The 14,001-nt window shown below is 32.3% G+C and overlaps 2 protein-coding genes across 16 annotated transcripts in view; both read left to right on the top strand.

Annotated features, from left to right (window-relative positions):
• LOC114337883 (prominin-1) overlaps window positions 1-14,001 on the top strand; it is a 940,102-nt gene that overhangs the window by 780,595 nt on the left and 145,506 nt on the right. The gene's annotated exons all lie outside the window — the stretch shown is intronic.
• Window positions 5,709-12,943, top strand: LOC114335994 (cuticle protein LPCP-23-like). Its single transcript, XM_028286294.2, has 2 exons — window positions 5,709-5,825; window positions 12,120-12,943. Exons 1-2 carry the CDS (start codon window positions 5,814-5,816, stop codon window positions 12,879-12,881), a joined length of 774 nt encoding a protein of 257 aa, XP_028142095.1. The 5' UTR covers window positions 5,709-5,813; the 3' UTR covers window positions 12,882-12,943.

Genomic DNA, 14,001 nt, shown 5'->3' with positions numbered 1-14,001 from the left:
AATTTCAGTACTGTTTATTTTGCCGCATACGCAATAGGCCTTAAGTTGGAACGAAAAAGGTCAAAAAAATAATAGAAAAGAAAAATTCTTGTGGCTATCGTTTAAAAGTTGTGTCAGGTGATGATTGGTGAGAGAGCATTTTGAAATAAAAAAATATCTTTAGGTTCCATATTGGATTTGAAAAATGAAAAAACAAAAAAGTTATTTTTGTCGAAAAAATCAATATGGCTCTAATCAAATTTCAATGATCGTGTTTTACCAACTAAGTGTGACATTCTAAAGTGCTTTCTCTTTATTCGTAATGAACTTAAGTTGACAAATAATAATAAAGATCTATCTATCGCCGACGTCTTGAATTCCGTTGCAACGAAAGTAGAACAAATATGAATAAAAGCTTCCATTCTAACATTTAAGTGCATTCAAGGTATTATGAAGAAAAATATTTATACAGAGTATCAAAATCTTAAACGATTGCTACACAACAACTCAGCAATCATCTGATTCATAAATAGAAAATATTTTCCAGTTTCGAAAGGAGTGTAAAAAGTTATTGAATATCGCGGCTTGCAAGTGCAACATGACTGGAATTGTGTGTGTGTGTACTTGTGGTAAAATCAAGAAAGTACCACAAAATGAGCGAATTTTTCTTCAAGATCAACGATCCTGTCGAAAAATGGCAATTGGACCAGTGGATATTGCAGCATCTGCAGTAATAAGGAAGAAAATGGAAAGAATCATGAAGGCAAAGGCAAGTTCTCAAAAATATATTACTGACGAAATTCTTCTTAAAGCATGTCCCGTAGATTCCTCTAATCCTTCCATAAGTAGCAGCTTGTCTGACTCAAATTTTTCTGATGCAGATGATCATGAAGAAGAATTCATTGCTCCTTTGTCAATAGTTACAGTCCAACCATCTACGTCACAAATACTGCGGCACTTCACTTCAATGGCCAGTATGCTTATTTCATTGCAATGAGCTACTTCTACTTCATTTAATTCAACAGATAGATGGACGTATCAGTGGACCACTTGGTTTTTCAGGGCTAATAGGGAAACTTCTGGAATGCTGTGAAGAGAAGGCTGTTGTAGATTTTGTCGCAATAGAAAACAACCTAGCAATATTATTAGAAACAACAGACCTTAGTACCGATCAGAAGTACTCATACCAAATCAGTCAAGCAGTTTCTGCGGGAAAATGTCCTAATGATTTGAGCCTTAAAAAACCTGGAAAAATATCACACGCAAGGTGGCTGACAGTTGATAATCGGTTGCTTTGATTGTATGTTGGAACTGAATGTCGCAGCCCCCTATTAATTATGTTAGTAAGTTTCACCCAAAAAGTGTATGCACCAGTTTGGTTTTATATAAAACTGTATCCTAGCTGTTCTTATGGTTCAAAACATTCATGGCGAATGATCCATTATTCACGATTTCTACCAGTTGACCAAAGAAAAATTGTCGATGCCGTTATCCAAAGGAATGCTTATTTTTCCCATTTCGAAAATACATTATTCGGTATGATGAAAGATGACCGAAAACATCTGAGGGAGCTAGGACTACGCAGAGGGCCAAAGCTAGAGAAAGTCAGAAAGAAAAAAAGATCCGGAGATTTAAAATACCAACATTAAATTTTGGTGCTGCAGATTATAATGACTTAATTTCTCTTTCTGGATCCAAAAGTTACAGCTCTTATTTTGCTAAAATATATTTCCAATAAAGATGTAAGGGATATGATTGACTCTGGGAATTACAACAACATAGAGGTTTTAAACTGCCCTTGTCATACAAAATCCGTGGAAAGAACTGTTAAGTTAGTAACTGAAGCATCAGCTGCTGTTTGTAGACCAGAATCAAGGGATGGCTTTATTCGTTCAAGGTTGCAGTCTAGAAATATGCTTTTTTGTAACACAAAATCAGACTACCAATCTTAACATGTATATTGTACAACATAATATGTAACATGTATATTGTATCATAACACAATTATTTAGATTCAAAGAACTGACAAAAAAATTAATTTTTAAAATTTTATTTTTTTTTGTTATTCCCTAAAATTTTAATTTAATATGGAACCTGAAGGTAGGGTCTAATACAAAAAAGATTTCTTACAGTTTTATTATACATCAAAACACAACTTTTTCGCACTAGCCCCATAAAAAATAGTGACTTCATTTTTTCGTTCCACCCTAATAGTCATACCGTATCTGTCTGCCCTCAAAATTTCTTATCCATTTTCTAATGTCTGGTTCTGATCACCAATGATTTATTCTGTTCTATTTCTAACTACTGATAGTCTAGGCTTGAATTCCTTTATCGTCTGGTCAATTTTCTTGTAGAATTTTTGTGTTTCTATTTGTCTCTTATGATCCTTTAGTTTTTTCATTTGGTTTTTTATATGTCCTTCTTTCTTCTTTTCTTTTTCGTCTCGTCTCAGCTGCCTATCTTCTTCTATTTGTCCCGATCTTCGTGCTTGGAACCTTGCTTGTCTCTCTCACAAACATCGCTATTTTGGTAAATAGTATGACCAAGTCACTAAAATCAAGACAGAATTTATTAAAATGGAAGCGCAAATATAGAAAAGTAGTCGAACTAATCTCAACGTGCCAAATTCAAAAGTTATGATTCTTGTTTACAATTGTCCCTGTTTTAGATTATCCCATCTAGCCTAATATAATAAAAAAATATAATCCCGTAGAGGTTGGAATAAACTTTATATCAAAGTTTAGGTAAATACAAAAGATATTTTCAAAAAAGTATCCAAATCATATTAGGAGATCATTGTTTATATAATTAAAAAGGGGCCATTTTTGCACAATATTTACTTTTTTAATTGATGAGGTAATTTACATTTTAGTAAAGGCCTTTAGGGTTTTTTCTACAAAGCTGAAGGACAAGTCTTTCACCTAAGACTTATTAAATTAAATTTGATCCCTTATTTATTTAAATAACTATAATATAATTAAATTTTATATATTATATAAAATTTAGAAATCAAATTTAAAAAAAAATATTTTTTGGGGTGTAAATAAGCACTATAAATTTATTTTATTTAATAGGAGAAGTTGATCTATGTTACCAGCAAAAAAAATGATTTAAAAATATTTAATAATTGATGAGATATTTAATTTGTTTATCAATTGTTACTATATTTTCAATTGCAAAAACGCGGTTGTTACCAAAAGAATATAAAACTGTGTAAAACCTCGTTACTTTTATTTTTATGTATATTTTCGATAAATGTATGGATAAATTCAAATTTCAATTTAACTCCCCTCTAAAATTACATTTTAAAATTGTTCTAATTTGTTTATAATTTCTTTTTTTTAATAACGTCACGGGGATTAAACATTTTGAAATGCTGTTCCGATAATCCGGTTCCTGGGAATTTTTCACTAATTAACAAATTTTTAGTCGGTTTTTTTTTCCTTATAGTAAAAGATATAGTTTTGCTTATAGAGGGGGGGGGGGGGTCATTAAGAATGTCCAATCTCTGACCTGCCGATTCTAGACCTCAAAATATTAAGATTTAACCAAAATCACTTCAATAAAATATGGCTCCTTATTGAGTTACAAGGTGTTTTATTTAAAAATTTAAAAATTATTTTTGCTCAGTATTTTAAAACTATTCGACATATCCTTTTCATACTTGGTAGAAAGTGTAGGTAATAGACACCCTATGAAGTTATGTTAAATACAGGTTTCCGGCTATTACCAGAGGCGTACGACAGGCGGACAGGGGAAAGCAAATGGTTGACCCTTCCCAAATTCTACGTCACTGGTGAAATTGACATTTTAGCACAAATTTTTTAAATTTAGCAATACTGTATATGTAAATAAGATCCTCTTTACTCGTAACTATAAAGTCATTAGTTTTCGAGATATTTGAAATTAAACATGTAAGGGCACAGTTATTTAGTTATTTTGATTAATATATTGTGCCGCTTAATTTTTAGTTGCAAATATCTCAAAAACTATTTGTTTTATCGTTAAGAATGAATAATATACTCTTTAGTCTTAACGATAAAATCATTAGCTTTCGAGATATTTTAAATTAAAAATTAAGCGGCACCAAACCTTAATCAAAATAAAATAATTGTGCCGTTACATGTTTAACTGCAAATATCTCGAAAATTAATGACTTTATCGTTACGAGTGAAAAGTAAGTTATTTACATTGAGAGTATGAGAAAATCTAAAAATTGCGCTAAAATGGCAATTTCGCCAGTGACGTAGAATTTGGGAAGGGTCAACCATTTTCTTTTCCCTGTCCGTCTGTCGTACGCCTCTGGTAATAGCCGGAAACCTGCATTTAACATAATTTCATAGGGTGTATACTACCTACACTTTCTGAAAAGTATGAAAAGAATATGTAGAATAGTTTTAAAATACTGAGCAAAAATAATTTTTAATTTTTAAATAAAACACCCTGTAACTCAATAAGGAGCCATATTTTATTGAAGTGATTTTGTTTAAATCTTAATATTTTGAGGTCTAGAATCGACAATTCAGAGATTGGGTATTCTTAATGAAACCCCCTCTATATCTTTTAATATAAGGAAAAAAAAAGAAGAAGAAAAAACGACAAAAAAATTTGTTAATTAGTGAAAAACTCCCAGAAACCGGATTATCGGAACAGCATTTCAAAATATTTAATCCCCGTGACGTTATTAAAAAAACAAATTATAAACAAAAATTAGAAAAATTTTAAAATATCATTTTAGAGGGGAGTTGAATTGAAATTTGAATTTATCAATACATTTACCGAAAATATACATAAAAATAAAAGTAACGAGGTTTTACACAGTTTTATATTCTTTTGGTAACAACCGCGTTTTTGCAATTGAAAATATAGTAACATTTGATAAACAAATGAAATATCTCATAAATTATTAAATATTTTTTAACTAATTCTTTTTTGGTTAATACCGGTAATATAGCGCAAATTCTCCGAATAAATAAAATAATTTATAGTGCTTATATAAAACGCAAAAAACACTTTTTTGCAAATTTGATTTTTAAATTTTATATATAATTATTTAAACACATTGGGGGTAAAATTTTTTAGTAAGTCTAAGAGGAAAGATTTTTCATTTAGCTTTGTAGAAAAAACCCTAAAGACCTTCATTAAAATGTAAATTACCTCAGCAAAAAGTAAATGTTGTGCAAAAATGACCACTTTCTAATTATTTAAACAATGATCCCCTTATATGATTTGGATACTTTCTTGAAAATATCTTTTGTACTCACCTAAATTTTAATATAAAATGTGTTACAACCTGTACGAATTTACATTTTGATTTACATGTAGTTAATCTTATTTTACTAGTACTAGACTATTCTGAATCTATATTATAGTGCCTATTATAGTATTCAAAAGTGCATAATTATTATAAAAAGTTATAAAAAAGAATTTTGGAACTGTTAATTTTTGCGTATGCTAACAGTTATTTTTTATAGATTTAGACCCATAAAAATCAAGATAAATGAAACCAATCCTTTTTATTTGTTTTGTAAAAATGTTAATGATGCTATAACATTTTATTTTTATAATAAAATCAGCGTTTTCATAAAATAAATTTCTAAGGGTGTAACTCGTTCTTACAAACATGTTATCTGTTAATCATTTTATGTAAAATTTAAGTATGTTAATAAATAACGTTTTGTAATAAACCTGAGTGAGTGATCTGGATGGTAGCTTAGACCTTCAAAACTGTCGAAAGTGGTTTAGTTTTAGGTGGAATTAATCTCTATAAAAACGCTTCATTGTTTTTTAATGGTATCAGTTTCTTGACAACTTACAACCATCAATACAACATGGCTTTTAAAGTAAGTAAAAATTATAGGTATATTTAATATTAATAAATATACGTAATTAGGTAACATAGATATCACTTGATTAATCGAGTATTGTCTTTGTTTTCATACGGTATAGTTTTTCTAAATATACGGTATATTGTATCACACAAAGAAGATTTTTTGGTTACTTTCAATATGCCATTAAAATTTAATCCAATTTTTTTACTTGTATTTTGTCGCCCATTATTACTAGTTTTGCTTCGTTTTGTTTCTTTAAGTTTTTTCTTCTTTCCATAGTTATCTTTTCTTCATACTTGTTGCATGTTTTTTTTCTATTCACAGCTCTAGAACTGTTTTTTATAGATTTTCAGCAGCACTTTTGTTAAGTACTTAAATACAACATCTTTTTTTGTTTCAAATTTCTTTTTGGAAATGAACCCTAGCATAATAATTAGTAGATTAAACAAACTAAGGGAACTACCCCTTTTTAATTAGTAGATTAGCTAATTGCACATTATTAAAACCTTAAAGTCGATAGATGTTTTCACTGCAAGTTTGATCCAGTTTTTCAGTAAGGCATTATTCTTTTTTCTTCTATTCTTTCCTGTTCTCGTGTATAGTAAAATATGTTCTTTTTATTTTCCTTTATTTTTAATTTCTCCGTATGGTCTTGTTAAAGGTTTACCTTTGATAATAGAATTATACGGTTTTAAAAGTAGGGCCTGATGAATATTTCTCATCATCAATCAGCCAATCGCGTCCACTCCTGGACATATGCCTCCCTCAGTTATTTCTAGTGTTCTCTACACTGGGCCGCTTGTAGCTAGTTTCCATCTACTCTTTTTGTGTCGTCGGTCCATCTAATCGTTGGTCGTCCTCTGCTCCTTTTATAGTTTCTGGGTCTTCATTCGATGATTCGCCTTGTCCATCTTGGGTTTTGAATTCCTGATCCTTGCCTGATTTGTTGGTTTGTAATGTGGTCGCGAAGGCTCTCGTTCAGCATTGCACCTTTCATGGCTCGTTGCGTAACTCTGAGTTTATTTGCGGATTTTTGAGTCAATGTTAAGTTATCTGCTCCATAAGTTTGTACAGGGAAAACACCTTTCGCTTGAGACACATGGAAATTGAACTTTTAAGAATATGGATTAGTTTTCCAAATGCTGCCCATGTAAGGCCTATTCAACTCTGTATTTCATGTGTTTGATTGTGTCTGCTTATTTTGATCTCGGGGCTCAGATATTTTTAAGTGTCTGTTTGTTGTATGGTATTATTATCAACAGTTATATTTCTACTTATTACGAGATTTGTCATAAGTTTAGTTTTCTCAAAGTTTATTTTTAATCCTGCTCTCTCAGAGAAAGTTTTAAGCGAATGTATCATAGAAACTATAACGTGTAAGTTATCTGCGGTTAATACAACATCATCCGCAAACCTCAGATGATTTAATCTCTCTCCATCTATATTGATAAATGAAACTTAACCTTTTTATCTTCTTTTTATCTTGCCATTCTTCTTCTTCTTCAGGTGCCGTCCTCGTTCCGAAGTTTGGCTACCATCAAGGCTATGCGTATTTTTGATACCGTAGATCTAAATAATTGGCAGCTGCTGCAATTGTACCAATCTCTTAAATTCTTCAACCATGAAGGTTTTCTTCTCCCAATGGATCTTTTACCTATTATTTTTCCCTGAATTACTAATTGTAGTAGCTGGTACTTTTGTCCCCTCATTATATGTCCCAAGTATTGCAGTTTGCGCTTTTTAATAGTAAGCGCCAGTTCTTTTTCTTTCTGCATACTTCGCAACACTTCCATGTTTGTCACTCTCTCTGTCCACGATATTCTCAGTATCCTGCGGTACATCCACATCTCGAATGCTTCTATTTTCCTTGTATCGATCCTTTTCAGTGCCCAAGCTTCCATTCCATAGAAAATAACTGACAGCACGTAACATCTCATGAGGCGAATTTTAAGATTTAAACTTAGCTCTCTTCCGCATAGAACTGTTTTCATTTTGGTAAAAGTAGCTCTAACTTTTTCTATTCTGATCTTGATTCCTTCAGAGTTGTCGTTGTTTTCATTAATAACGGTTCCCAGGTAATTATGTTTTCTAACACGCTCAATTCTTTGATCATGTACGGTTATGTCAGAAAAAATTTTGTGGAGATTTCGACACCATCATTATTTTTGGTTTTTTGATATTAAGTGATAAACCGAACTTTTCGCTGCACTCTACTATTCTGTTTATCAGTGTTTGGAGATCTTCCGGGGTTTCTGCTATTAGTACTGTGTCATCAACGTATCTCAAATTGTTTATTAAAGTGCCATTTATTTTAACTCCTATATCTTGGTCAGCGAGGGCTCTGTTTATAATATCTTCTGAATATAAGTTAAACAAGTTTGGTGAAAGTATGCATCCCTGCCTTACGCCTTTTTTGATCTCGAGTTCCTCGGTTGTTTCCCGCTCTACTCTAATATTCGCTTTCTGGTTATAGTAAATATTGAAGATAATTCTGAGGTCCCTTTTATCCAAGTTTTTCTCTACCAACAGTCTCATCAAGTGTTCGTGGCGAACTTTATCGAACGCCTTGTTGTAGTATCTTGCCATTGAGTATTTTTAAATATTGACTATTGACTCCGTAGCTGCCGTGAACAAGTTAGGTGAAATATTGTCTCCTTGTCTTACTCCTCGACCTAAGCTGAATTTTTCTGTGTCTTCTTGTAGTCGTATACTTGACGTAGCGTTCTCATAGATGTTTTTAATTAGTGACGTGTCTATTCGACTTTGCTTTAGGGCTTTAAGTACTGTTAGTTTTAAACTCTACAGAATCAAAAAACTTCTCGTAATCCACAAATGCAAGAATTAGTGCTATGTTGTACTCAATGCATTTTTCAATTAATATCTTAATGGTATACAAATGGTCATTGGTGCCATATCCTGCCCTGAAGCCTGCCCGTTAGTTCTTCGTTAGGATTTTCATAGAGAGTTTGTACATTTATGTCAAGAGGCTGATGGGGTCTATAATTTTCCAATTTAGTAATACATAGTACCTTTTTTGTGTAACAAGACCATCACTGCATCAATCTTACTTTATGTTTACATCTTGATATTTTGATATGTTTATAACCCTTATAAATATTTTTGAATGCTAAAATTGTTAATAGAATAATATCATATGGAAATACAAATCTTACCGATAAAATTTATTATCCGACTATTCCTCATTATTATAGATCTCTTAACACTCAACCTACTTTTGACTTAAGTCGAGCTTTGTTGAGACTTTCCAATATTTGCGATTTTAGCCCTTCAATTTTCCTAGCATCCATAGGTCCCCACAGTCTTAGCTTTGGCATAACTACTTTACCCAAGCTATGACATAAGAAATGGTTTTACATTTTCTTATACAGGGTGTTAGTAAATAAGTATGAAAAATTTTAAGGGCTAATTTAACATGAAAAGTTAATGCCAGTTTGCTCTATAAAACATATGTCCGCAAATGCTTAGTTTCGGAGATACGGGGTGTTGAAATTTTTATTTCAAACTGCCAATTTATTTATTGCTCTAAGACCAGTTGAGCTATGAAAATGAAATTTGGTTTTAGGAAGTAGTTATTACGAATTTTATGACATACAATTAAGAATTTTGTATTCATCATTGGCGCGCCTACGGGCAGTGGTCTGAATTATTTTAAAGAAAAAAATAGTACGCCACTGAGATATTTCGAATTAAAAATTACTTTTAAATTCCACGTTTAATTTATGATAAAAAACCTTTCCTGCCTTTTTTTCATGTGATGCACCGTTTTTATGCAGAGAAATAAAACATCTTGGCGCATATTTTTCATTTCCTAAGACATCATCAAGAACTATCCAATATAATAATACTAAACTAGGTGCAAAGCTGCAAGAAATGTTTAAAATGATCTCCTTTACAGGTAACAGAAGAATTGTATATTCATCATTGGCGCGCGTACGGGTAATGGTCTGAATTTTTTGAAGAAAAAAATAGTACGCCACTGAGATATGTCAAACTAAAAATCATTTTTGAATTCTTTGTTCAATTGACGACAAAAAATCTTTCTTGCCTTTTTTTCATATGCGGCGCCGTTTTTATGCAAAAAAATTAAACATCTTAACGATTACAAAGTATTTGAACCAAGTTTCTATGCATATGGAAACTACCTCAAATACTTGGTAAGCGTTAAGATGTTTTATTTTTTTGTATAAAAACGGCGCGTCGTATGAAAAAAAGGAAAGAAAGATTTTTTGTCGTAAATTGAACGAGGAATTCAAAAATGATTTTTAGCTTGACATATCTCAGTGGCGTACTATTTTTTTCTTCAAAAAATTCAGACCATTACCCGTACGCGCGCCAATGATGAATATAAAATTCTTCTGTTATCTGTAAAGGAGATCATTTTAAACATTTCTTGCAGCTTTGCACCTAGTTGAAATCTTAATAGTACTATTTTCTGTTATTGTTCTAGTTTAGTATTATTATATTGGATAGTTCTTGATGATGTATTAAGAAATGAAAAATACGTGCCAAGATGTTTTATTTTTCTGCATAAAAACGGTGCATCATATGAAAAAAGGCAAGAAAGGTTTTTTATCGTAAATTAGACGTGGAATTTAAAAATAATTTTTAATTCGAAATATCTCAGTGGCGTACTATTTTTTTCTTTAAAAAAATTCAGACCATTGTCCGTAGGCGCGCCAATGATGAATACAAAATTCTAAATTGTATGTCAAAAAATTCGTAATAACCACCTCCTAAAACTCACCAAATTTCATTTTCATAGCTCAACTGGTCTTAGAGCAATAAATAAATTGGGAGTTTGAAATAAAAATTTCAACACACCGTATCTCCGAAATTAAGCATTTGCGGACATATGTTTATAGAGCAAACTGGTATTAATTTTTCATGTAGAATTAGTCCTTAAAATTTTTCATACTTATTTACTAACACCCGTGTATCAGATATTTTCCTCCTGGTACATTTACGTATTTGTTAAAGATTTTCTCTCTCTCTTGTCGTTTCCCCATTACTGAGGATTGTGATTTTTTCCAATATTCCTAAAAAACTTTTCCATTGGTATCTAACTTCAGCTGCTCTAAGAGCCTCGCAGAATGAGTTTCCAGCTGAATTTTTAATTTGGTCGGACCATATAGTTGGTGATCATCCTCTGGATATTCTCCGCGGAACGTTTTCAGAAACAATTAATCTCTCCAAATTTTTGGTCACCTCTGCGAACCACGTGATCGAAGAATTGCAGAATTCGTTGCAGACTTATTGTGGACAGCCTTTTTTTAATCTCGAATTGGTTTAGAATGGAAACATTTGCCCTATGAGCTGTCCAAGGTATGCGCAGAATTTTTCTCCAGCACCACATCTCAAAAGCATTAGTTTTTTAGCGCTGCGTGTGCGAAGAATTTAAGTCTCTGACCCGTATAGAAATATTGAGAATACAAGGGCATTCCCAGTCTCATCTTGATATTTTGAGAGATAGATCTGTCTTTCCAAACTTTAGTTAGGCAATCATCAGGCTCATCGCATTTTAAGGATTTGGATGAGCCGCTAAATTTTCATCCAGCATCGGCTGTTTAAAAACTAGCACGTATTTTTTAAGGCTTATTATTGTAACGTGTGTAAAGTCTAAATAGTTAAATTTACATTTGCTTAGGAAGTATTTTGGGAATAATTTATTGAATATACTTCCCCCGTTGTCTATTTTAATGTCTTATACCATTTTCTCCAGACTATATCCAAACAGCACTCAAATATTTTCGTAACTTTATGCCGCAATATTTTTCACTTTTTGTTGCCCATTTTGTTAATTTTATTGATGATTCTTCTGTATTTAATATTTTTTATTTCCATGTCATCTCAAGACTGTAATTTTAATAGTGTATTGATTTTTCTTCTAATATTCTTGTTAGATTTGAGCTTTCGCTTATTATTTTTATTGTAGTAAACTTTATTTATTTTTATTGCAGTAGTTACTTTTAACTTAAAATCATAATATCCTCCATAGAAACTGATGTACACTTTTTCACTGTCGTTAATATTTTTTTTCTGTTATTCTTTGCCGTAATTTGTTCAATTCACTTTTTATTTTTTTTTTGCAATGCCGAATTTAATTTTTTTGTTTATTACACCCACATGATTTAAAGTAGGACTTATAGTGTTTAGAAAGTTTTTTTAGCAATATTTCTATTGTAGATTTTGTTGTGCTTTTAACCTCATACACTGTCTAAAGAAAGGCAATGTTAGAAAATATAGGAAAATGTGTAGTGTCCTAATAAAAAAATATTTTATCTTTAGGTAATCATCTTTGCCTCATTTTTGGCTTTCGCCAACGCCGGTAGCTGGGATAGTACATTAGCAGTTCCCGCAGCTCCAGTAGTATCAGCTTATCACTCGGCTCCAGTATTGGCTGCTCCTGCTGTTTCCAAATCGATTGTCCAAACCTACACCAGCCACCCAGCGCCTGTAGCCGTTGCTGCTCCAGTTTTAGCTAAATCAGTAGCTCCAGTAGTATCCGCCTATTCCGCTCCATTGGCTCTACCAGCTCACGGACCTGTTGTATCTGCCTACTCTGCTCCATTATCTCTACCAGCCCATGGGCCAGTTTTATCATCATACTCCGCTCCATTGTCTCTACCAGCCCATGGTCCTGTTGTATCAGCGTACTCATCTCCATTATCTCTACCAGCCCATGGCCCCGTTTTATCGGCGTACTCATCTCCATTGTCTCTACCATCCCATGGCCCCGTTGTATCAGCGTACTCAGCTCCAATAGTAGCTAAAAGCCCCCTTTCGTATGCTGCACATTCACCAGTTGTCTCTGCTTACTCTTCCCCACTTCTCTCATCGTACTCTGCACCAATTGTATCCAAGAGTGTATCTCCTCTAGCTTATGCTGCACCTTCTCCAGTTTTATCAGCCTACTCTTCTCCAGTTGTATCTGCTTACTCTTCACCAATTCTAGCTAAGAGTTTGGCTCCAGCACCAGTTGCCTATGCCGGGCACGCTGCTCCAGTTCTATCCGCTTACTCTGCTGGACCCGTTGTTCAACAATGGTAATTGCAAATGTGATAAAAATCTTTAAGTTATTTATTTATGAATAAAGAAACGTTAGTAAAGCACATGATTTGTTTTTATTTTATCCAGATTTTTTTAAAAGATTTGGATTTCTTGTTCCATTCAGAAAAGATAGATGTTTGCTACAATATTAAATAAAAAGAGATTGTATAAATAAGTGCACATACATGCACATACATATTTATAGGTCTAAATAAATAAAAAAAAGGTATACAAAAAAATGTGGAAACATATAATTCTCCAGTAAGTGTATTCTTCATCAGAGTCCCAACCCTTTTACTGTGATTTACGTTGAGCCTCAAAGTAATTTACAAATAAAAAATTATTGCAATTACTATACAATTATTGTATACACTAGCTTGCACACATTACAATCCAGACAAAAATTTAAACTTTAGTAAACTTTCCTATTCCAAATTCCAAACCTTTAACTCCTCGTCTCAAAAAGATGCAATCACAAACGTAAACGATTCAGATTATTCTCAGATTCTCAGTTCTTTAAAATGTGTACAAAATCTTCTTGTTAATTACTTAACTACAGTACCTTGATTTCTCAAAACTCTTTAACTTGACCACAGGTGCAGATGCAAGTAACTTTGCGATAGGGGCTGTATTGAGCCAAGAAAAAATCGGACCTGATTTACCTTCTGATCAAGAAAAAACAAGCGAAGTTAACAAATGCTGTACGATCATATCGAGGAGGAAACATAGATTCCGACCACTTCCTGGTGATTTAAAAAAATGTAAAATAAAGGCAAAACCAAAACAGAGTAGAGTAGCAAAAAAGAAATGGACTATACAAAAATTGGAGGAGGATGAAATAAAAGATGGATACAAAGAAGAACATAAAAGAGAAATACACCACGAAGAACACGAAATAGAAAAACAATGGAAACGAATTAAACAAGCAATAGAAAAGGCAACCGATACAGAAATTGGCACAATAAGAAGCATCAGAAGAAATTAATGGTTTGACTTGAAATGTAGAGGACAAAATAGAAAGAAACAACAAAGCCATAATGAAATGGATAAACTCAGCAACAACAGAAGATATGTAAACATATAGGAGGGCGAGTACAATAGCAACGCAAACATGCAAAAT

Source organism: Diabrotica virgifera, chromosome 8, assembly GCF_917563875.1.
Source record: "Diabrotica virgifera virgifera chromosome 8, PGI_DIABVI_V3a".
Taxonomy (NCBI): domain Eukaryota; kingdom Metazoa; phylum Arthropoda; class Insecta; order Coleoptera; family Chrysomelidae; genus Diabrotica; species Diabrotica virgifera.
This window is presented reverse-complemented; position numbering and strand designations above follow the sequence as displayed.